Here is a 24,472-nt window from a genome sequence, read left to right as displayed (position 1 = left end):
CTCTTTAATGACAAAATACACAAATTAGTGTATAAGCTGCGCACACATACTTGTGGTTAGGCATTGATTTTTGTGTGACTGTGGCTAGTTTAGTAGAAAATTTAGACTAATGCTGACAAAAATACATTAATTCCACAGTTATAGAGTTTGTGTGTTAGAGCTTTGAATCGTGCACTGAGTTGAGTAGTTTTTAAAATGATGGCCAATTGATTACTTGAGCTGTTTAAGAGCAGTTTTTTCCCCTTTGCTGTCATTCAAATGCGTCCTCTCACCACTGCATCCATCTAGTGTGAACTTTCTACTCCTGATGCTACCTACTTTTGCCATCTGGTGATTTTTCTGGGCCCTCCTCTGTGTCTTCTTTAGGAGAGCGACTACTTCACTCCTCAGGGAGAGTTCAGAGTGGATAAGGCGGGTTCACCAACTCTGCTCAACTGCCTCATGTACAAGATGTCTTACTATCGCTTTGGTGAAATGCAGGTAAGAGGAGAAGTTCTCATTACTTCATCAGAAACTTTGCTTGTTTCTTAGAATTAGTTTTGTGTATGTGAGGACTTTTCAGGACAGAAGAGAAACCCTCCACTGAATCTTTCTGGAGTTAGGATCCACTTCACACTTACAAATGGATGAAATGATGAGCAGCTGCCACAATAAAGGAAAAACGTGTTGTATTTTATGCAACATGGAGCTTTATCAGGCAGTAACGAGCAGCTACCTCTGCCAAGCGTGTAAAAACGTCTCGCTTACAGTAAAAGGCTGACAGACGGGTGGAACGGGTCTTTAAGGAGGCGCCTTAGGGAGCTCCTGAAGTTTGTAGAGGGGTTGTCGGAGGGGAACGAGAGGCTGCGAGAGGAAATATGAAGGATTGGCAGAAGCTTTGAAATGCGCCACGGCTACTTCTGGCAGGTAGCAGAGGAGAGATGAGACGGATCCTTCATGCCAGGTGCTCACATCCCTACCGTACAATCGACGCTTCCGCCATCTGCGGACAAACAGCCAAAGCTCTGCATAGCTTAAAGTGCTGTTTCTGGGTTAATGGCATGGAGAAACCAAGGCACGGAAGGAGTAGGAGGAGGACAGGATGGAGAGATCCCAAAGACAGAAAAGTGTTAGAATAGCCGGAGCAGATTCCAGTTATGAAAACAAGATGTGACAAGTGTAAACTGAGGCTTGGAGGACACGAGGAAGAAGGCGATGAGCAGAGCGGAGGCAGCCATTCATGATTGTCGAGAATGCACTTTATAGTCATGGACCAATATTAAACTGTAATGCTGAGAATGCATAATAGAGAACAGAATAGAACTCATGATGAAAAGAGAACCCATGGACTGGTTACTTTGAAGCCCCCAAACTAACTCATTTAGTTCCTTTTATATTAAAATGACAGGTTAAACCGCACTAATAAAAGCACATTAAGAGGCTAAGATCTTGTTGCTGCTGATATTCTATTATTTTAAAGTCTTTGTCCTGTGGAGCAGCCTGAGGAACAATTACAGGTTAGAACACAAAGTGAGGAAATTGGACAAGAAGGAAAAACAATGGCGGGAACCTAGATGGAGGCTTTTACTTTGAGAATAGAGTTGACATATTTTCGAGGGACACAGTAACAGTTGCAGAGTAAGGAGGATGAGCAATCAAGGGCCTTTTTAGAGCAGAATTACAGGGACGAGAGGTTTTATGCTGCTCGTGGAAAGTGTAATCAAACTCACTGTTTATCTTTCATAATCGAGTTTAAAATGTTTGCTCTCGTCTTTTTCTGTTCAGACCTAATTTAGTTTGAATCTGTAGAGCTGCTTTGTGCTGAGATGGATCAAAGGTGATGCTTTAGTAGTGGGTGGAGAGGCTCCTGCCTTCCGTTTCACTTTTATTTTAGGAAACTATTTGACATTTTGGGAAATTCACTTGCAGAAAGAGTAAGATGAGAACACTGATGCTATTCGTGGCTATTCAGTTAAAACGTGGACACTGCCAGCCTGCTTCTGTCTAGAAGTAACAGAATAGCAGCGATGGGGAGGAGTGGGTTTTAGTCATTAAGCAGCTTGTAGATAATTCAACCAAAGTCTCTCTCTGGAAGCGAGCCTTGCCACTGCATCTTGGCACCGCCTCTGGGTAGTTGTTTTAAAGCATCTATGTAATTGTATAGTGTAGCCTTAACTAGGGCTGGGTATCGTCACTGATTTCTAGAATCGATTCAATTCCGATTCACAAGGTCCCGAATCGATTCGATTTAATTCGATTTAATTCGATTCGATTTAAATCTGGGAAATTTTGACAGTCAGAAGTATAATTCAGATCAGAACATTTACATATTTTTGTATCTATAAAAAGGAAGCTGACACTCGCAAGACTTTATCAAAGGTGTGAGCATCACAGCAGATGCTTTTGTGTCAAAGTAGCTGAAGATAAAACACAGAAAAACATGAAGGTTTTCCTGGCCTGGGATTTTATAAAAATATTCTGCAGTACATCAAAAACGAAAGAAAACCATTAATCAACATATGAACATCACCTCTGAAGTTACAGCGGTTTTATTAGAGACACGGTTAAGTGTTTTGCATTTTGAATAATTTTAAAAAGTTTAAATTTATTCAGTATTGAACAGCAGAAATGAGGTTTTCTTTTCGGAAGAATGTAAAAGGGAAAAAAACAGCGGCCGACAGCGCTGTAAACAACAGTAGACTTGTGCGTAACAAGCAAGCGAACAATGAAGAAAGGGAAACTGTTCTTGAAGTACAGAGAGAGAGAGAGAGGGAGAGAGAGAGAGCTGTGCATCGCGGTGGAAGCAAAACAGTAAAAGTCAGAGTGAATTCATGACGATGTTTATGTGAAGCGTTTGGATCTTCTTCTGCTGCTGGTTCGGTCAATATTGTTTGGAGAGAGATCAAACTAACAGCTTTAGAATCGGCTCATAAAGGGCGTGAACACAAAGCGCGGACCCGCCGACAGATCAGAATCAGCGAGCTGTCGGCTTTCAGCCCCGACCGTGAGAAAGGCGACATCTCACTGATTCTGATCCGCGGGTCGCGCTGTGTGTTTAAGTCTATGTGCAGAATCCGTGTACCTGCTCTCATTTACTGTCTTAACTGTTTGGTGGTTCTTGAAATTTTGTGAGATGTCACCAGAGATTCTGGCATTTCGGGCAAAATAAATTTATATTAAAAAAATCGATTCAGGATTTTAATGAATCGATTTTACGTTATCCAAGCCAGAATCGATTTTAATCGATGAATCGATTATAAAAACCCACCCCTAGCCTTAACGGTTGAAATCACCAGGAAATAAAAATCCGCTTATATGCCTTAACAGATTTGCTGGCTTTGATCCAAAGTAAGCTTTAAATCTCTTAAGGTGTATTTCTATTACACGTGCTCAGTTTGTACACCTTGTTACAGCTTCAATCCTGAGTGATCAGTGATCACTACTCATTCCACCAGACCACTGAATAAATGCCATGCTGATTTACATTATAGCAAGAATAAGCCGGTAGAAAGTAAAAAGGTACACTCTGGCACATCTGTACCGCAGTAACACAAAGTCTTCTGCCAACACAGTGCACATCCCACAGGTTATTAAAGTGTTCAAACACAGTTGAATGCAGGACAAAATATGAGGAGCAAGTGATGGTGTACAAAAAATGATAAAGAAACACCACACTTATTAATGCCAGTAGCCTGAGGAGGCTGTGGTGCAGCTGTTTGAGACAAGGGTCTGCACTGTTGCGAGTCAGCAGCCTTCAAAGGTTTGTTTATATTGTGATGTCTAATCTGAACTTCATACATTTTGCCCCTGAAAAATGCTAAATGAATAATAAAATCCTAAAAACGTCAATTTATTTTCTCAAAACTACTAAAAATTAAAGGTAAACGTGCCTCGAAAAATAAAATGAAACTAAAATGAATAATCTCAGTTTGTAAACTAGAATGACAACAAATAAAATAATTTAAAAAACCATTAAAAATCAAAAACTATAACTAGCAATGTGTTTGGCTCTTTAGGAGCTGGGATGGCAGCTTCTATCGTGTCTTTGTTAACATGTGTTTGGTTTGACGTCATTTATATTTCCGTGACACAAATTCAGTTCAACTTGAAGGATTTCAGTTTGTCCTCTCAGCTGGTTTCTGCTTTCTAAGCAGCTTCAGATGAAAATGACAACAGGTGAACTGAAGAGGCAACAACAAGACGACCCCCTCAGGAAAAGAAATGGTTTTGCAGGTGGTGGGCACAACTCCTGCTCTCTCATTGTCCCACCTGACTACGTTTTCTTTTCTTGTCACCTCTGATAGTAGGAGGTGGTGCCTGGTTGCACAGGTAGTCACATTCCTTTAGGATGTCGTGTTCACATGTGCTGTCACAAGAAGGCTCACTGTGTCTCCCTGCACAGTCTCAAGCGTGCGGTGGAGATGAGGAGAGGTGAGCAGGGCTGAAAAAAGCCTTCCCCCTAAGCAGGACCTAGATCTGCATCTCTGTGCAAGAAGGAACTAGAGGAATGCTACAAGATCCCTACACAATCCTCTCTAGTGGGCTGTTCATGTGCGTGCTTCTGACTGACCGGCACCATGCAGCTCAGTTGGCACTTGCCATTGTTGCCTGCAACAATTATCTGCGGAGAGACTAGGTCATCAGTGCCTGCCAGTTGTGGTATTCTCTGAATGCCAGTTGAGCTGCAGTGTCTGTGATTACAGGACCCACTAAGGGACATCAGGCCCTTATGCCACCGTAGTACATGTATATCACAGCTTCATCAGAAATATGCACTTCAGTGGCCCACTAGAGGTCGATTTGTAGGGTTCTGGCAGTGCTTCTGTTCCTCCGCACATGAAGGAGCAGATACATGTTCTGCTTCCTTGGTCGATGCCCTTTTATGGGCAGCTCTCATGTGTTGGCCTGCCTCCTGGTATCTCCTCCACACTTGGCGAATCTTCTGTGGTCTAATTGTGTAACTAGAAGAGTGACAAGAACGACAGAAAAATCAGTCGAGAAGGAATTTGGGGTTGTTTTGTTGCCTCTCCAGTGTACCTCTTCCCACCTTCCTCTATAAGAAGACAAACAATTGCACTGCACAGTTTCATACGTTCCTGTCACTGATAGCTGCCAGAAAATCAGATAAATAAACCTGCTCGTCTCTCAGCTGGATTTTAGGACGCCGCCTGGCTTTGACCGGACACGTAACGTCGAGATCGGCAACAAGGACATTAAGTTCAAGTACCTGGAGGAGGCGTTCACTTCAGAGCACTGGCTGGTCAGGATCTACAAGGTGAAGGACCTGGAAAACAGAGAGCCGCTCGACCACAAGCTCCGTAGTGTCGTGCCCAAGCAGAAGTACACCTCCAAAAAGGTAACAACATAGTGTTCATTCAGTCTTTTTATTTATTAATTCTTTAAATGTACAAAAAGTTGCTTAAAAAAATTAATTTAAATCCTACCAATTCTAATATTTACAGATGTTTTCTTTTTATTTCGACCTCATTTCTCTAACCAGACCGCCAAGAGGAAGCGAGGGCACATCAAGAACAAACTTGCCATGAAGAAGGGCAAGAAACTCCAAAAAAAATAACGGCGACGAATCGTGAACTGTAGGAGAACAAACGTGAAGAAACCTCTAAACACCAATGATGAAGAACACAGGTGCTGTTTTATCTGGCAGTTGGTCTCGGGCGCTTGTCTCTAGAGCGCCCTCGTGTGTCGAGGATGTGTCATATCTGGTTAGCTCCAGAATTGTCGTCCGTTTTTTTTGGTTTTTGGTTTTTTTATCCTGAGGATGTTTGTCTTGCTTTTTCTTCTGTTTTTTTTTTTCTTTTCAATTCTTTTTTTTTTTTATTACTTTGTACTTGAATGTGTGGTGAGGCATAGGGCTGCTTTACTGGGTCCAGCGTTGATTTAATTTTTGTGATGTTAATTAAGTGCTTATCAGTACAGGGATCGGGTGAAGGCGAAACAAGAGAAGACTAGGAACATTTGCACCAAAGACCCATCGACCTTGCTCCGTGGCACATGTGAACTCATTACTGGGAGCGAGGAGGCGAAGCAGTGAAAGCCGAGGACTTTGTTCCTGACTCGTGTACAGTAGGACAGTATGCGGTATGGAGGAACGTCACCATCCACGCACAGCCCTTCTGTAATATTAACCTTTTTGTCATCATCTCTTTTCTGTCTTCTGCCTGGCTTCCTGACCCCTGTTTTCCCCACAGATTCTCTGGGGAGAGAAATTGGCCTAATATGTAAATATGCGATATAAAGAGAAACTGTCTAAAAGGATGATAATATATTGGATTGTTGTGGTGACTTTTTAAATATGCAGTTTCTGGGTTTTTTTGTTTAGTTTTTTTTTCTTCCCAGTTTTTGTGCGATTGTTTGATTTTTGTTTGACAGCATTTGGAACAGTGAATGCAATAATTCTTGTACAGAGGGGCTTGAGATTTTTGCTGACAGAATGAATTTGAATGTGAATTTTTACACACCCCCTGTTTTTCCCCCCCTCTAAATGCATAGATTGTACATTTCTGCTGCTAGGGTTTAAAGACGGAAACAAGCAACTGTGTGTACAAAGTAGTGATTAATAAATTAGGCCTCCCTTCCTGCAGGGGGAGCTCTCTAGTTCAAGTGAGCAAAGCCTAGTGCCTCATCGCTGGTCGTCCATCGCCTGATTTTTATCTTTCCTTTTAATTTTTACGTTTGAGTTTGTGGCTGTCTACTTTTGTTTAAGCTCATCGTGTGTCAGAATGGCGGCTTCGCTGCTTCAACCAGACTGAGGCGTTGAAAACTGGAAATGTTCATAATATCTGGAAATGGACTGGTGAACTGTGAAGGGGGGGAGTGGGGGCTACATGGTATACAGGCACTGAATCTAGAAAAGATGAACTGAATGAGAAACTATAATGGACTTCCATCTCTGCCTGTAACATAAGATGGATCAGTGAGAATAAGACTAACAAATGTCTCTGTGGTACTCTGAAGCTGTGTCCCTGTACTGTATACTACTGCTGCACTAAGATGTTTGTACAGCAGGCGGTTGAAATAATCAATTTCCCAGTTAATGTTTTTTCCTGAAAACGGTCCTCAGAGCCAGTTGTGATGTCTTTAACTTTTTACTCATTGAAAGCATACTGAGAGTAACCCTTGAAGCTCTGAAGTGAAAGGTCAGGGCTGCTTATAAAACAAAATGATTGTGCATCAGAACTTGGTGAGGGTGGTCACTTGGAAAAACTACCCTTGGAAAAACCTGATAACTAAGGTCTTTTAGGAGTTTTATTCTTCTCCTCTGCCAGAGTAGCTTTGCATGATTCAGTTCAAAATAATCCTTATTCTTTGAAATCTCTTCAGAGAGATTATCCTCTGTCTGAAACAAACTCTAGTGGCCTCTCTGATTTTAAGCCAACTTTATTCTGATTGGCTGAAGGTTGTTGGCTGAGATGACCACATTGGTGACATCTGCTCTGTGACATCATACAAAGCCAAGATGAGACAGAGTGCTTAATATGAGCATCCAGCATTGTATTTGTACATGAGGCTGAAAAGGAGGAAAACTTAATGGATTGAGAAGTCCACAAAATAATCACTTTTTTCTGTCTCTAAAGAGATTTGGAAGCTCCTTACGTTTTTAAAAGCTATAACAGTGACATTTTACTTTACTGAGATATTTTTAAAGCAGTAAAGTTTACAGCTGTTCATTGATCTATTCATTCTTTTGTTCAATGCAGTATTAAAAAGGGCTGCATGCTTTTGAATAGGTTAGCCTGTGGTTGCCTTTTAGTCTATCAGTTAAATTTTCTGTAAATTCTCCAGAAAAAGGTGTTTTAATTTTCCAGGTGCTGAGATTAGGTCTGTAATTGATAACAAAAAGAGTTTGGAATTAGTTTGGAATAATCCACTTTAATACAGTTGGTTTTTTTTTATTCTGCACCCCACATCATGTTTAGAACTGGTGAGTTGGTTCCTGATACTGATTATATTTCAGAAAAACCCCCTGATATTTATCTTTAAAAAAGACATAATATAAAATATTTCTATCCTAGTAGTGTTAGTTGGAGTATGCGGTATGCAGCTGGGACACAGCTCTGAGTGGTAGCCTATGTCTTATTCTATGGGCATTGCACTGTTCTCCGTGTGTTTGGGTTCTTAGACTCTGTCTAAAAACTAATGTGTGCACGCTTCTGTAACTTTTTTTTTCTTGATCAAAAAAGTGACACATCATGCAGATATACTTGTTTTGTCACATTTTACAAAAAATAACTTTTGTTCATATCGGGTGTTTTTTTTTTTTTTTTTTTTTTGTTTTTGTATCTGAATGCTTTGATCTCTCAAACTTGTCACCGTTTGAGGCTTCAGACCTTCGACATGCCACTTCATTGTTCTGTTACACAGAGGACAGAGTTCAGACTAAGCCTTAATGTGATGTACAGTGTGCTCCTCTTTTGTGCTCATTTGTTTTGTTTGTTTAATTAGGAACAGCAGAATGGTTGCTCTGAATTTCCTCATGTCTTAGAATCTCGGTGGCATCTGTCCCCGACAACATCTTTCTTTTTTTGTTGTTGTTCTAATGCAGTCTCTTCCCACATGTGTCTGCTCATCTTCAGAGTTTACATTTTTACATTGTTGTTCTGTTCAGCCATCTTTGAATATACACTTTAAAGAAAACACTGATGTGTGTGTGTGTGTGTGTGTTGTTGCTGGTCTTCTCACTTTGAAAGCGTTGCATGGACCATCTGTAAATGTGACTTTAAACATAGTTGAATGCAAAATGAACCACTTGATGGCAGCATTACACTTTGGGTGAAGACTTTTGCTTCTGAGTGTGCAGCAGTACGCATAAAGAACACTCTGATTGTGGAGGGGGTGAGATCTCTTTATTTGGTGGCGGATGAGTAGCTGTTCTTCAGCCACTTATTATTTAATGCGATCTCAACTCGTGATTTCTCCAGTGAAGATACTTCACTCTATATAATTACTTTTGTGCTGAAAATAATCTCACTCTGGGCCTTAGTGCAGCTTTTGAGTTCACCCTGTCTGAAATGACCCTAGCTCACCATTTATTTGAAGTCTTCCGATTGGTTTCCCCTTGCAAACAAAAGGTTTGAACCTCAGGTGGGTGGAGCTTCTGTGCCTGAGATCACCATATTGGGGATATCGGTTCCCTCTGACATCATTAAGAGCCAAGAGTATAAAAAAAAAAAAAAGACTTAAACTGAGCCTTTAGAGCAGTCTGAAGTCTGAGCTTTTGGGCTTACAGGGTTTGCTTGCACATGTTGCTGAAACCATTATTTGCAAGAGTATGCATGTGACAGAAAATAAGGAAATGCTTGGTGAGTCCCCTTTGAGCAACGGTGCCTGGCAACAAAGCCTAAGAATGATGTATTAAAGCAGGTGGCACTTTAACTCCTGACAGTAATGAGAAGCGTTGCAGCAGTGCTTAGATGTAAAGTCTGCAGCCACACTAGCACTGCGAATCTTGGCATCGCTACAGCGATATGAGTCGGGCGGTGAATTGGCCTCATGGTGGTGCCAGAAGAAAGGACATCTCCATATAAATCAAAAGGTTTCTCTTCTACAGCTGGCACTACTTCACCAAAAGCTCAGCTTTAAATTTCAAATTATTTTAGTTTTCACCAGCTGAAGCGTAAGACTTGTAGGTGAAATTACTGTTGAAGATGATGCCAATATGCCACAGGCCTTTTCACTGCATGTTACAGCAGGAAAAACACAGGTGTGAAAATAAAAATTGTTTTGGGAACACATGGGGTTTTTTCCTCTCCCCTTCTGTTCTTTGCATTGGAAGAGTTTACAAATGCCATTTGCTAAGCTTGCTAGCATTAGCCGAGATTTTGGCATTCTTTCATGTCAACAAAAGAAACGATGTAACATGAAACATGTTGTGGATGCTGATGCGGGTGATATGGTGACTGTGTCCATCTTTTATATACAGCCTATGCATGCACAGTGTGCTGTGCAAAATCAAGATGTGCTGGACGAGCAGCCGAAAAAGCCGCAGCAACTGTGATGCTATCATGTAAATATGTATCCACCACCTTCACCTCCAGCTCTGAAGGGGGAATAAAAAAAGAGGGGTCCAAACCTGGTGCTGGCACGGTGTACCTAATGAAATGTCTGATTAGTGTTAACATACTAATTGTGTAATCAGCTGATGGGGATCTAGTCAGTGGTACATATGTGGATGCTTGCTCATAGGGGCTCGTATGATTGGAGTTTTCTCTGTATTACAGGGCAGTGATGTCAAACTCATTTTACCACGAGGGACACACTTTGATCTTAAGTTAGCCGGATAAGTGAGACTCCACTTTGTGTCAGTGTACAGACGTTTAACTACACGTTTAATCCCTGGGACATCTTAGTACAAGATAATGAAGTGCCATTTCAACAGCACAAAACAATTTTTCTACATGATAAATTTAGAAAAATCAAAAAGTCAACAATGAAAAATTAACTTCTGTCCTTTTATTCTTTACTAAGTAGTTAAGTAATAAATATAGTATGACTGGCTGTGAGAGAGATGTTAATCAGGAAAAACTATCAAATTAATAAAAAAAAATACTGTTAAAAGTCTAAAAATGTATGCCCTCATTCATATTTTGGCCAGATTGTAATCTTTGTCAGGGCAATACTGAACCCCGGGCCTAATGTTTGACACCCCTGCTGCATTGCTTTTACCTTGCAGTATAAAGCCCTGTGATGCAGCTGTGACTGCTATATAAATAAAATTGAACTGAAGTTGTATTAGCATGGCTAGGGGAAAAAAAAAGAGGTTGGCCACCTGTGACAGCTAACATGCTGTATGCACGAGTTTTGCCCGAGCCCAGATGTTCCCAGGTTTCATTAAAGAAAACATGTTTAATAATTGCTTGTTGGATTCATGTAAGGCCAAAGTCAGTGTTTGTGTAAAACAAGCTCCAACATTGGTCTAAATGTCTGACAGGTTTGTTTTTTACACATATATAATGCAGAGCATCATCATGGAGTGGGTGAGCTCATCTGCATACAAATACTGTCATACGTTAAAAACCTAAGGCGGGGTTGTGCGGTTTTCTTTCTTTTATGACAAAAAATAAACAGTTTTCATTTAAAACCTTTTTACTTTATTGTAGAAAAGCCGATCAGTCTGAATAATCGTCACATATCTCGTCAAATGTAGACATAAAAACGCGAGTACACAGTGGTATGAACCTCTTCCTGCAGTGTCCCAGTGATTGTTATTCTGGCAGACCTTCATCTTCACAGAGGCAGCCTCTTTCCCCCACCACCACCACCACCCCCAAAATGTGATAACATGGCTGTATGTTCCTGCAAGCTGCCTCATCCATAATCATCACCACAGCTGAAACAAAGAAGTATTAACTTCAGGAGGCACAGACGGGGTGTACAGGGGCTCCCTAATTATGGACGTGTCGTCTGAGGGGCGCAGATACAACACCGATTAGAGGAGCTCTTGGCTACAATACAAACAAACCGGTGTTTTCTTCTGGAAGAAAAAGCGTGTGATGGTGAAACGAGAGGTAGTAATGGAGCTCATCTGGTAGGCAGAGGTGATAGAGCAACATACTGTCGTAAGCATGTGTAGTAGCCATCAGTACAAGATGGGAAAGCATACTGTACAATTAAAATGTGCCAAGATACATTCATAGTGCAGACACAAACAATCAGGACCTTCACTTTCTAGTAACCTGCTGTAATATATTCTATTTTAATATATACTAAATCATCTAATATAGTACATTTGATTTTAAATAGTTTTAAATCTGCTTAGGTTTCCTTAATTCTTCTAAAGCTCTGAGAGACCCAACCTGATTGGTAAAAGCCATCGATACAAAATAGTAGATTTACTTCTATGTTAAAAGTGCTCTATAAACAAACTAATCTGGGAACTACAGTGTTATGTGTTACGGGAGATGTGATCCACTCTAACAAGGCATGAAACCTGGAACAAACACTGATTTCTGAGAAAAATGCGCTGATCATTAAAAAGAAAAATACAAAGTGGGAGACTAGTGGCAGGCGTCATAAACTATGTGTGTGTGCAAAAAAAGGCCTTGACAGGTGAAAAATAGAAATATTCTACTTTGAATACTACCAACTGTATATAAAATGTACTGCTCTCCCCAGGAGTCCCAAACTGTGGAGATCCATTTGGCACCTTGTTTGTTTCCTGTTTGTGTCGCCGTAGTGTCACTCGGTGGGGTCTGAAGGTCCATGGGGGACGCCGCTCCCCTTGTTTGACCCCCTCCCCCATCCTCCTCAGCACGGGGAACTGGAGTTGTTATAGTCCATTAGAAAGGAGCGTTTTTGATGTCAGGTTGACTTCCACAGCGGGTTATTATAGCTCCAACCATCCCCCTGCACAGGTGAGGGAGAAAAAGCCTTTTAAGAAAATAAAGCTCAAATTTGGATCAAATTACCAAAATTTACAAAGTAAGGCCCATTTAAATCCCACCCAGTGCATCTTTAAAAACATGCAATATTGTATAAAAGCTCTTTATGCTTGATAGCATATGAAAATCAGAAATTTAGATTATAACATTATTTCCTAAAATCAATCAAAATAGGATTCAGAAAGCAGTAAAGTCCAACTTTTGAAAAGTATGCTAATTTATACACCATTACTTGGCTCATGGGCTCTTTTACCGCAAATTACTGCATCAGTGTGAGTCGAAGAGATCAGTAACACCAACGCAGTGCGCAAAGCTGAAGTCCACGTTGCTCTGTTAGCATCTGTAGTCTTCTTGATAAAGCTAGTCAGCTGATGATTGAAGCACAAAGTGCTCTAAAATCTGTGTTGATTCTGGACTTGGTAAAAACAGAGCGAACCAACCACCACCAACATCAGCAGATCACATGACAACTGCAGAAACTTCACTCTGGAGCTTGGATTCGGTGACTTCCTCTCTTCCTCCAGACTCCATGACTTTGATTTCCAATTAAAAGCAAAATTGACTTTCATCTGAAAACTTGGATCCTCATCTCTGAGAGACGCACAGTATTTGTACAGTTTGAACTGCAATGTATTCAAATTAGAAAATTCTCATAATCTGAGATAATGATTCAGTTTTTCATGTGCTGTAAGAAATAATCAGTCAATTATATATAAAAGGATGTTTCACTTCATATGGAACAAAATGTATCGTTTGGAAGTAAAAAGCAAAAAGAAAAGATGATTTTTTTTTTTTTTGCACATACACTTGTACTAGTTTTCTCTACAGGTGGTTGTGGCTCAGGAGGTAGAGCAGGTCATCTCTTCCAGTATGAATGCTAAAGTATTCTTGTGCAAGATACTGAACCCAGAGTTGCTTCTGATGTGTTTATATGTAATTGTGCATGAATGTTAGATAGAAAACACTTGGATGTAGAAAAAAAACTGCTTGTGTGCCTGAGTCATAGTGTATAACGTGCTTTACATAAGAACCAGTCCATTTCTGTAAGGTAGACAGCTCTTCCCGCTCCACCACAACCACCCACACATGCAGGGCCTTGGAGTAGGGGTATGTCACCAGGGTGCAGAGGAGGCTACCCCCCCCCCCCCCCCCCCTGTCCCCTTCTGGCTGCCTCTGCCTCAATTTTATCCCACAACTTAGACATTCACATTACTCACACTCTCATTACACATACATATAGGATCTTGGGGGTGGGCACGATACACGGAGTCCAAAGTACCATCAGGGTGTACACCCCACCCCTGGCATCGTTGCCCACCTCTCAATTTTAAATACACGTAGACATTGAGGGCTAGCAGGAGGGACCATGCGCTTACCTGCTGCTCTCTGGCAGGTAGCTCCATGCCCTCCTGGGTTTTAAATGCACCTTAGAACACACATGCATCAACACTACAATGAGCGGGTGGAGGGAGGTTTGGAGTCTTCTCTCACCCCCGTTCTCTGCGACCTGCTGGAGCGGGGGGGCTAGGAGGAGGAGTTGGCCGTCCGACTGTGGTCTGGAGTGTGGGGCCTCCCTGCTGCTGCAGAGTCGGGGCGGTCTGCCTCCCCCCACCGCAGGGAAAAGGGTAACACCACCTGGGTCTGGGTGCAGTCCCCCCCTCCAGGGGCAAGGGTACCTAGACCCGGTTTGTAGAGTACGCTTGGGGAGTGTGATCGTGTGTACAGCGTCTCTTTATGTCTGTCTCCACGTTGGTTGAGTGTGGAGTAAGTGCATATGAGAGCATGAGGGTGGGAATGGATGTTTGTGTCTGTGTGTGCCTGTATGTCTGTGTCTATATGTCAGGTTGGGTGTCAGGCGCCACCTCTCTGGGGACATCTCAGGCCCTCCAAGGTTTGGAGGCCTATCTCCCCCTACCACCACTTCCCCTGCCAGTGGCGGACTCCCTCAGGTGTCGGTGCGTTGGTGGTTCTTTGTGTCTGGGGATGGGCGTCCAGGTACACACCGGCTCACTCCTTGGCGGCCGCTTATCGGGGCCTGGAGCCTGGGGCTCGCTCGGGCCACTTCGGAGGTGGGGTGCCCCCGGCCTCTCGGCCTGGGGCTCGGTCACTCAGGCGCGGCTGGCTGCCGGCGGAGCTCACGGGCACGTCACTGCAACTCCCCCTGGCTTCTGCTCCGCGGCTGCTGAGTGAGCCCTCATCTGGGACTCTCCTCAGCTCTTTCTGGGACAGTGGCGCGGCTGCCCCTCTGTTGGTCTTCCTTGGTCTCTTGTGTTCTGGGGGCCTCTGGATGTCTGGAGTTTTGATCTCCTCCATACCTGCTTCATGCCCTGGAGGACGGGGCTGTGGCCCCCCCACACCCTCTAGCAGATTATTACATGAAGGAACCTTTTAAAAAAACAAAAAAACAAGCACGTCCATGCTCACAGGTGTACACACGGGTGATCACACCCACAAACTACACCCTTTTTGGCTCCTACCTCAAAGCACACTGTGTTCTGTTGATCTTATGTGCTGCACAATAATGTTTAACATTTAGTATTTACTGTCATATTCCCATATATCATTGTGATGTTGTTTATTCTATTACTCTTGTTTTCTTCTGCTTGTTTTCTTTTTTCTTTCTCAGCAGGTGATCCAGGTGATTGATATATGCATTTTTTTCTTCTCTGCCCGTTCTGTTGGTTTTTGTCATTTGCCCTTCTCCCCCGTCCCTCTTCTCAGCTGTTTCTCTTTCCCTCTTTCTTTCTCCCCTTCTTTCCCCCAGTCAAGTCTGTCCCGTATTCAGTAAGTGAAAATAAAATAAACAATAAAAGGTGAATCAAATGGACCATTACGGCAAGGCTGGGATGGTCAATTTGGTAAAGTAAATCCGTTGGGCATCTTTGTTTGCCTTTAGACAACAATTCTGATGGCAAAAGAGCCAAATGGGACAGGCAAAAAAAAAAAAAAAAAAAAAGGTAGACAGCAATATAGTGGAAGCAAAGGTGATTAAAGCAGAACGACTTTGCGTGTTCTTCACGAGTTCTCTTTTAGTCGGTTGCCACTGCAGAAGCAAGAACTAAACCTAACATTTAGTTTGTGACCCAAAAATGTATCACCACAAAAACAGCACACAGTATAATCACACAGTTACAAGCGCTGTGTGTGCTACTAATGAGGAAAAGGAGAGGCGTTACCTCGAGTTAAAAATAAAGCTTACTTCTGAAACAATCAGCAAGGCTCAAAATTCTTTTGCTTGTCAGGGCGACTAAATAATGCAAAGATTTTCACTCAGATTTCACAGTAAATGAAGCGCACTATTTATTAAATATAGTATTATGCCGTTCAGTGGGATATACTTTGAAATAGGAATGTTTACAAACTAGAGCTCAGACTGAATCTTATTGCTCTTGCAGTACCTCTTTAGTGAAGTATTTGGGCATCCAGGGTTTGTTATCAGCTGCTCTCTGCCTCTCCTCCCCTCTCTGACACTCCTCCAGTCTGTGTTTGTGCTCCGTGGCCTCGTCGATGTTCCCTTCCTTCAGCGACTTGGTGACGTTTTGCCACAACCGCCTATAAGCCAAAACACATTTAAAACCGTGTCGGAGGGCAAATGAGTGTGAAACGCTCCCAAAATGCTCACTGAACTCTGCTGCCTTTCACCTGGATTCTGTCCTCGCCTGTTTCTCCACCGGCCGCAGCTTCTTCTTGGTGACGGGAAGTTTGGTCGTGTCGATCACTTTGGTTTCCCCGCTGCTGTACGTGAACTCCAGCGTGCCGTTCCACTCTCCCTGTGCTTTGCACACGATGGTGTTGGTCGGGTTGTGCTTGACCTCTGCTGTCACCCTATGGCAGCAAGACAGAGACCGTTGTTGTTGTTGTTGTTAAGTTAAAAGCAGCCTTTAGCAAGCAGATAGTTAAGATATATACATGCACTTAAAATCAATTAATGGGTGTTTGGGCTGTTTGTCTTCTCTGGGCTGTCAAAGCCACATCTGCCATCATTACTCTGCTCCCTGTGCTTTGAATCCCAGTGCTGCTCTTCTAGTTTGACTTTCAGACTCCCAATCTCCACCTCATTTGTTTGCTCAAAGCCTTATCCAATTCTCCACCTGCTTCATCTCCAACACTGCCAACATCTAGATTGCATGGATCGTCACCTACTACTTACTCTGCTCTGCCATTATTCAGTTTCATCAGAGTTTAATCGCCAAATAGTTCCTTTATTGAAGCAGTTTTACTAAAACTACCTTCCATACTGTGCTTACACTGTGACATCCATCTGTTGACTAAATTTAAGGAAACACGGTGAGCTTGAGCTCAAGGTGGCTCGGAATGAAACGTCTCTCAGTCCATCCACAGGAGCCTAAGGGGTCACTGAGTTGTTTGATTATGAAAACGATGTAAGTAACACGCTACGGCATTTACCATTACTGGATCTGAAGTCTACTAAATGCCTGTGGAAGATTTTGGACCAGTGTTGGGTCGCACTCTCCACCACCACTGTCAGAAAATGGTCACAAAATTTAAATGGTCGCCTGTCTTTACTTAGTCGCTAAATCACATTACTCCAATCATTTTTCAGGAAGTTGTGACTTATTTGTTTGGCTTAATCAGGAAGACAAAAAGAGCAAAGCTCTCCATATTATTTGGTTCAAGTAATAAATGATTTTCTTGAAAAAGTTATGCAACAAGCAATGCTTGGATCCGTAGGCTCTTCCTCAAGCAATCCCTATCATCTGTTGACCAACAGGGTGAACTGAAGTGCCATCCAGAGCCTGTAAAGAGAACAATGCAGGAGGAAGACATAGAGGGTCCTCTCACCATAGACATCCCAGCCACAGACTCTTAACTCTCTTGGTACTGAGCAGAAGCATTCAAACTGCATACAACAGGTTCAGGGAGAGCATCCACCTGCCACACCTGGATTGTTCTTATGAAACTTCCTGGTTCACACTGATGATGCCACATTGACAGCATAAGTGTGCTCAATACATCAACTTTATGCAAGCATCTACTCAGTGTGTGGGAAACATTGTTTTCTCTTAACGGTGAAGAAGAGTTCTGGTGCGACAGATAGTTAATGTTCTGTATGACCAAATTATTGGCAAACATTTCCTGTATTTTCTTTGCTTAAATCAGCTAAAATGTTTCATTTTATAAAATAACTCACAAATACTGAAACGTTAAGACAGAAGCATAAGCTGTGAAATCCACTGCATGCATGAACTACTACTGTTGGTGACATAATCTGTCATATGTAAGAGTCTGATAACCTCACAGATGAATTATTTCGCTTCCTCTGCCTTCCCTGAAGTGAACAAGAACCAGCCGTCCTTAAACTGAATCACATGTATGAAGAAGCTATCGCAGAGGGGGGAATACTCACCGATGTACCTTCCCTCCGTAGAAAGGCTTTGTGTGGAAGGTCACTGTGGCCGAGTAGCCGCTCTTGACACAGTTGATGGAGACTTTGCCCCCCAGCTCCACCCAGGGCACAGTGAGGATGGAGCGGGCGTAGGCACAGGGCAATGTGAAGACGTACTCCTCGTCGTGCTCGAGGAGATAAAGGACTCCTACGGGGAGAAAGAGACGGAGCTCTTAAAGTCAGTCCGACAGGATATGATGAGAGCAGCTACAAGAATTTTTTTTTTTTTTTTTTTTTGAAGCTCATTGTGAGAATGAATTGTTTGAGTAATCCAAGAGTGTGAACACCATTTTCCAAGAAGTTTAAATCAGGTGAGGAATGCCAGCACAGTTGATTTGCCTGCACACCATCCGTCTTTGTCTGAAAACACAATCAGCTGTCAAAGTAATTAAATGCGTGGGCTTCGTATATGGATACTAAGCCAGCTATGTGCCCGTCACTGACTGAGCATTTTTCGCTTATGAAACACAGAAGGCAGCCTGGAGACTTAAACAGCAGATACAGACATTAGACACTGTTTAAAAACTTTACACTTACATCAAACGTGCACACATGTAGGGGTGCAACACTTTCTTTTTTTAACAAATATGGATTCAGATGTGTTTTCAGTTCAAGCTTTATCCGAAAGATCTTTAAAGCTGATATATTTATTGTTAAAGTTGTAGATGATTATATAGAACATAGCCAAAGGTTTCTAGCCATGAGGGCAGCTTATTGGCGAGTTACCCCTTTCAAGTGTCAGGCAGTCCTAAACTTTCTACGACAGCTATGAGATAATATGTCCCTAATACAGTCTCAGGTGGGTGGGCGCCGCCTTCTGATAAAACCTGTTTGAGGGACAGCCAGTCACAGGAAGGTTGGCTTACGGGGAGGGCTGCCTTAAAGACAGCTTGGTTCAGACGGGTCACATAAATAAGATATTAACGGCATAATAGGACATTTAGATGGGAATTATTTTTTGAATTGTGAATCATGCAAAGCCATTCTAATATAGTCTAAGACAATAAAAAGGAGCTGAACCAAAACCACTCAAGATGATGTCTGATTCCAACAGATGTGTCACAGTGCATTTCAGAACAGATCCATGAGCAGCTTCCAGCTCTGGATTGCACAGGAACAACAAAAATCATCAAATTTACCAAATAAAAGATAAAAAGCAGACTGCATGATCTGCTTTTGAGATGCTCAAGATAGTCAGAAGTTTACATACAGTCATCCTAGGCATGGTAGTCATTGTGATTTTGGGCTTGCAATGATTTGTTTGACAGCACTCCTTGGACTGACCAATACTAAGGACAATGGCAAAGTCCAAGGAACTCAGTGAAGATCTGAGAACTGTAGATTTTAACAGGTTGGAGCTATTAGACCCATTTCTAAACTGCAGATTCAAAGGTGATCAGTTTAAACACACAAGTCGGCCATAAAGTGGAAACTGCTGAAACACTAGCATCACTGTGACAGTGAAGCAGGTTTTACATCGCCTCCGTACTAAGAGGATGTAGACCAAGAAAGAAGCCCCTGCTACAAAATCAACACCTTGAAGCTTGACTGAAATTTCCAGCTGCGCACTTGGACAAGCCAAATGCTTTCTGGAGAAAAGTTTTATGGTCAGATGACACAAAGATTCAGTAATTTGGCCACAGTAACGAGGTCTGTTTGGAGAAGTAAAGGCGAGGCTTTCAAACCTAAGAACACTGTACCAGCTGTCAAGCATGGAGGTGGTAGCATCATGCTCTGGGGGCTGTTTTGCTGCTAGTGGTGCTGGTACAGTCAACAAAGTGGATGGAATAATAAAGAACAACCCAAATGAACAGTTGAAACTTAGACACAGTTATAACAGGAAAATGATCCTAAATATACATCAAACTGGTTTTGAAACTGATAAAAAAAAACGTTAACAGTTGCTGTTATGGCTTTCTTAAAGCTCTGACCTCAACCCAATTGAACATTTGGACTAGACTTAAAAGCTGCGTCTGTGCCAGGAATTAATCAATTGAATTGAATTTTAAATTTTGCCAAACAGAGTGATCAAACACCGGAATTATGGGATATATATAGTTTGAACCTGTATTAATTTGCAATTATAAAAGCTATTAGCTACACTGGAGAATGTTTAGCAAAATAGAAACCAGTTTATCTCTTTGGGCTCCTTGTTTGTGTTTCAGTCTCTCAGGAATCCCCATAAAGAAAAGCTATTGTGCTTCTAATAATCCACTCACCAACATCATGTGTGTCATCAGTGTACAAGGAGATTTAGTTAGATCAAGTTTTCCCATGCCCCTCTCATGACCACGAACAATTTTCAGCTCTACCATCATAACCTCGTGTTTGCAAGAGGTCACTTGTTTAGCTGTTTCACTGCAAGATGCCTTCAGGGGAAAAAACTGCATGCGGTCCTATTGTGAGCACATAATGACACAGAGTGAGAGAAACCAGCGACGGGAGTGCCAGGCTTAACCAAGTACTGCTGAAAGAACTGTCTGTATGGTAAATGAGTAAACTCGTGGTGGTGGAGTTATTCAGAGCTCATTTAGAGCAAATAAAAGTAGCAACCACAAAATATAAGAAATGAATTCCTCCTCCAAGGGGCTCAAGTGACGAAGCTTTTCATTTACGAGTCAAACACATAGAAAAACTATTAGAGAGATGCAAATACTTCAGCATTATTCTTACATTAGGGCACATTTTGAGTAAAAATGCTTTGGTGCTTTAGACAATTAAATATGAAGATCAATACCACGTATATATAAACTGGGTTATTTAGGAAAGTGCAACACAAACAAAAATCTGTACTGATTCATCTGAACCTTTAACTGACAGAAGTACATAAAAGTATTTAAAAATATAATTGTAACTGTATTTTTTAAAATTATACAAATTTAGAATTTGATGGCTTCAAAAACATTCAACAAGCTGGGACAGACCTATGATGGATGTTTCCTCCAATTAGGAAACGCTGCTGGTTGCCCATTTATTGCATTGACTTTTTGTTTTACATTTTTTCTGACCGACAAAATGTTCACTTAACAAACTGGTCACTCGGCTGTCATGAGCCAATTCCATAAGTTTCCATTTAAAAAATAATCATGGTCCAACTTTGAGCAACAATCAGAGTCTGTCTGCAACAACAGACTCGACTCAACTGGATGTCCTGAAGCAACAACATCAGTATTTGTGGAGTAATTTCTGTTTCCAATACGATTCTGCCTGGACTCTGAATGTGAATAGTTAATGTGAATTTCTGCGAACAGTTAATCTCCATATTATCACAAACAGTTTGCATGCACTGTATCTGAACCTGACCTCATTCAATCACACCTGATAGCAGACTGACCCCGACTTTTTCTTTGACCATTTTTGCACTAAAGTCACTGTGAAGACTGCAACTAACTGCAAGTGGTTGCAATCCTGATTCCAGTCTTCAAAGCAATCATTTCAAGGGCAACAAGACTGCATACTTGTCATGCTACCTTGGGTCGTTCTGTGGTTTTCCCTAGTGCACAGATGTTGAACTGCAGGCCTCAAGGGCCGGTGTCCTGCAGGTTTTAGATGTGTCCTTGATCCAACACAGCTCATTTAAAGGCTAAGTTACATCCCCGACATGCCTAGAAGTTCTCCAGAGGCCAGGTGTGTTGACCCGGGGTATTATATAAAACTTGCAGGACGCCGGCCCTCGAGGCCTGGAGTTCGACACCCCTGCTAGTGTGATTGTAGCATTAAGCAAGTTAATTGGTAGCAGGTGGCTACAAAGACACAACTTTACAGACAGAGTGAGCGTTTGACCTGCTGCCAGTCCAAATCCATCTCCTGTTGAAAAAGTACAGCACTTCATAAAAAGGAGAATCACACAACAGTGACCAGGACTGCTGAGGTGAGTTGAGGCATTACAGCAAGCAAGACAAAATTTCCAGCTGCAAAACTACAACATAATATCCTCAGTACCAAAGCGATTAAAAGGTTTTATTAAAAGGAAGGCTGATGTAATGCATCAGTAAACATGCCATGTGTGTTGCAGCTGTCAAATCCTGACATCTTGTACATTTCCAAGTGCAATTAACTACTCAAAGTCTTTTCTTTGTATTTCTGTCACTTAAATAAAGGTTCAAGTGATATTATAGATTATTTCAGTGATTTTTTTTCTTCTTAGAAAATAACCCAACTTTTCAAGAAATAGGATTTATATTTGTTTAATCCAAGGCTTACACTACAGTCAGCAAAACCCTTACGTAGCACTTATATAAAAGTGTTAATGATGGCCACAATATTAAAAAACAAACAAGCAATTTCATGTTAATTATATACATATTAATATATTTTCAATAACTGTCACTCTCCTGAGTACTGAAGTCCATTATCAGTCAAGTAATGAGATAACATCCTGAGCACGTTTTCAACTAATCATGTAAAGGTTCTAAAGATGCTTTTGCATGTCATAGATTAAAGCAAAGAACTTCAGTTAATCCAGATGTGGCACATCAGTGTATAAAAAGGTTTATTATTCTTTTTTTCTATCCTACACGACCTCTAGGAGGCTCCATACATTGAGATCCAGGTCAAACCGAAATCTAGCATCTCGTGTAGCTTTCAGGCTGCATCAGCTGCCGTTTCTTATTCTGCTGCTGACTCACTGCCAATCAGTATCAGTGCCTCTTTATAAAACTACAGTATCAGCTGCTGTCAGGAAAGACGCCACTGCAAAAAATAAATCCACCAATCAATGGATCCTGGGGTGACGGTCATCGTGTTCTCTGACGGCAGCATCAGCCTCCGCGCATGACAACGAACTGCTGCATCACAACCTGGTGGCAGGTGGTCAGTTTATGTATCCGGATTTAGTTGATTGGGCCCAAGGACTTCCTGTATCTCGGCTCAGGGTGACTCATCCCTGACAGCTTACTGTACACGATGTAACAGTACCAGCAGAGAGGTCTGGGCTATTGATTGCCACAGGAGGGATCTTATAGTCCTCACACAGACAGTGGCAGGCAGTTTTGGTGAGACACACTGTTTAGAGACTTTCTACATAGCCTGTAGATGCTAGAAGGTGAGCTACACTAAATGAGGGATTGTTCTTTATTAAAGGGGAACTATTTTTCTCACTTGTGGCTGCATAGCATATTCTTGACCCTGCCAGAGTAGATTTACATGATTCACAGTTCAAAATTATGCTTATTTATCTTATGCAGGTGCATAACACTGTTCATCTGCTAACAAGCCGCTTTTTCTCCTCTCCCTTTAAGACAGCTTTCTTCTGATTGGCTGCCCCTTGCAAACAGAAGCTATCAAGAACAGGTGCATGTGGCTGTGCTTACAGCTAGAGCTGTATGCATTAATAAAAATAAAGTAAAGATCAAAACAAAATGCATGAATGCAGGAGACTGATTGTTTTCTGTGATAACTTTTTTTTGACCCACAGTATTTTAGAAGGTTTGTGGTAGACTGGCTCACCTTCTCCCACCATGGACACTCCTATAGACATGCCCATGAACTTGCTCTTGGTCCACACGTGGGCGTTGACACACATCCTCCGTTCCCGGCACTCGCAATAAAACCCGGACACAGGGGGATGATGGGACACCTGCTCGGCCACAAAACGCACTCTGTAGCAGCTTCCCGGTGAGTCCTCGTCCTGCTGTGTGTTGTTGGGGCCTCTGCTTGGCTCCCGAGCCGACCCCGGGTTCGATCTGTCCAAAGGCTTGACTTTGTCCCGAGGAACTTCCCAGGAACAGTGGAAGGTCTCCCCCAACACGGGGTTGTAGGGTTTCTTTGCCACGGCACCTTTCCGCCCCTCGTGGAAGGCAGTCAGGTAATACTCCACAAAGCGGACTATTCGGTCCTCAGCTGTGGCCCCCGCTGTTATTGACAGGAACATGTCGGGGTGCGCCATGAAGTTAGCGTACATTTCCAGCAGTGATCGCTTTTCCAGAATGAAAGTAGGCAGCACCACCTAGGAAAGCAACGCAAAGGAAAGATAGACACTTTGTGACACATTTTATTTCAGTCAGTGCTGCTAAAATCAAACTTCATAGCCAAGAACTTTTTGGTAACTTGACTTTCTTCTGCCTTTCCATTTGCATCCATGAAAGGCCCAAGGCGAAGAAAGCAGCTGTGGTAGAAAGATGCCAAATTACAGAACCTAGCTGACGTCAATGACCACAAATATGATGCTAATTAACTCAGACACCGCATTAAAGAAGAAAGAATAGATGTAAAGATGAGTTACAGTTGCAGGAGGAACTTAGGAGGGTTTAGTACATGACTTTGAGGCCTGGCTGAACTAATTCTCATAAGTAAGGATGCCATCTCTCTTATAGAGTCAGTGTTTCTGTGTCATACCCGTGTGAGATCCATTCCCAGTTTGAGCTGCGAGAGCAGGTGGAGAATGATGCTCCGCTGGTCATCCAGGACGCCCAGGTCCTCCTCTTCGTTGTCCTCCGTATCCGTCACCTCCTCACTGGGGCTGACGTCTTCCAGCCCTGGGTGCTGCTGTGAAAACAAGAGGGAAAAGAAAATTGGCCCAGGTGGACTGCTTGCACAAAATCCAACATATTAATTATATTATTTCTTCATCTTTTATGTCGGAATCACACATATTTTCACATCTTGAGAACTCAAAAAAAAATGCAACAAACTAAGAAGTCAATCAAAAGCTAACACCAAAAGATGGTGCACATTCGGGACTTTAGTC

The 24,472-nt window shown here is 42.2% G+C and overlaps 2 protein-coding genes across 2 annotated transcripts in view; one reads left to right on the top strand and one right to left on the bottom strand.

Moving 5' to 3' along the window:
- The window catches only part of LOC101478849 (dolichyl-diphosphooligosaccharide--protein glycosyltransferase subunit STT3B), a 105,374-nt gene extending 96,740 nt beyond the window's left edge, over positions 1–8,634 (top strand). Inside the window, exons 14-16 of the mRNA XM_004548999.4 lie at positions 367–480; positions 5,129–5,335; positions 5,480–8,634. Of these exons, the coding sequence (XP_004549056.1) occupies positions 367–480; positions 5,129–5,335; positions 5,480–5,554 (396 nt within the window). The 3' untranslated portion in view covers positions 5,555–8,634. The remainder of the gene's footprint in view (positions 1–366; positions 481–5,128; positions 5,336–5,479) is intronic.
- Positions 8,635–11,064: 2,430 nt separating this feature from the next.
- Positions 11,065–24,472, bottom strand: part of osbpl10a (oxysterol binding protein-like 10a) — a 100,487-nt gene continuing 87,079 nt past the window's right edge. The window contains exons 8-13 of the mRNA XM_076879305.1: positions 24,121–24,270; positions 23,233–23,731; positions 17,746–17,932; positions 16,020–16,202; positions 15,776–15,929; positions 11,065–12,342 (exon numbers count right to left, since the gene is read on the bottom strand). Coding sequence (XP_076735420.1) covers positions 12,298–12,342; positions 15,776–15,929; positions 16,020–16,202; positions 17,746–17,932; positions 23,233–23,731; positions 24,121–24,270 — 1,218 coding nt within the window. The 3' untranslated portion in view covers positions 11,065–12,297. The remainder of the gene's footprint in view (positions 12,343–15,775; positions 15,930–16,019; positions 16,203–17,745; positions 17,933–23,232; positions 23,732–24,120; positions 24,271–24,472) is intronic.

Source organism: Maylandia zebra, linkage group LG22, assembly GCF_041146795.1.
Source record: "Maylandia zebra isolate NMK-2024a linkage group LG22, Mzebra_GT3a, whole genome shotgun sequence".
In the NCBI taxonomy this organism is placed as follows: Eukaryota; Metazoa; Chordata; class Actinopteri; order Cichliformes; family Cichlidae; genus Maylandia; species Maylandia zebra.
Note: the sequence above shows the minus strand (reverse complement) of the source record. Positions and strands in the feature narration are given on the sequence as shown.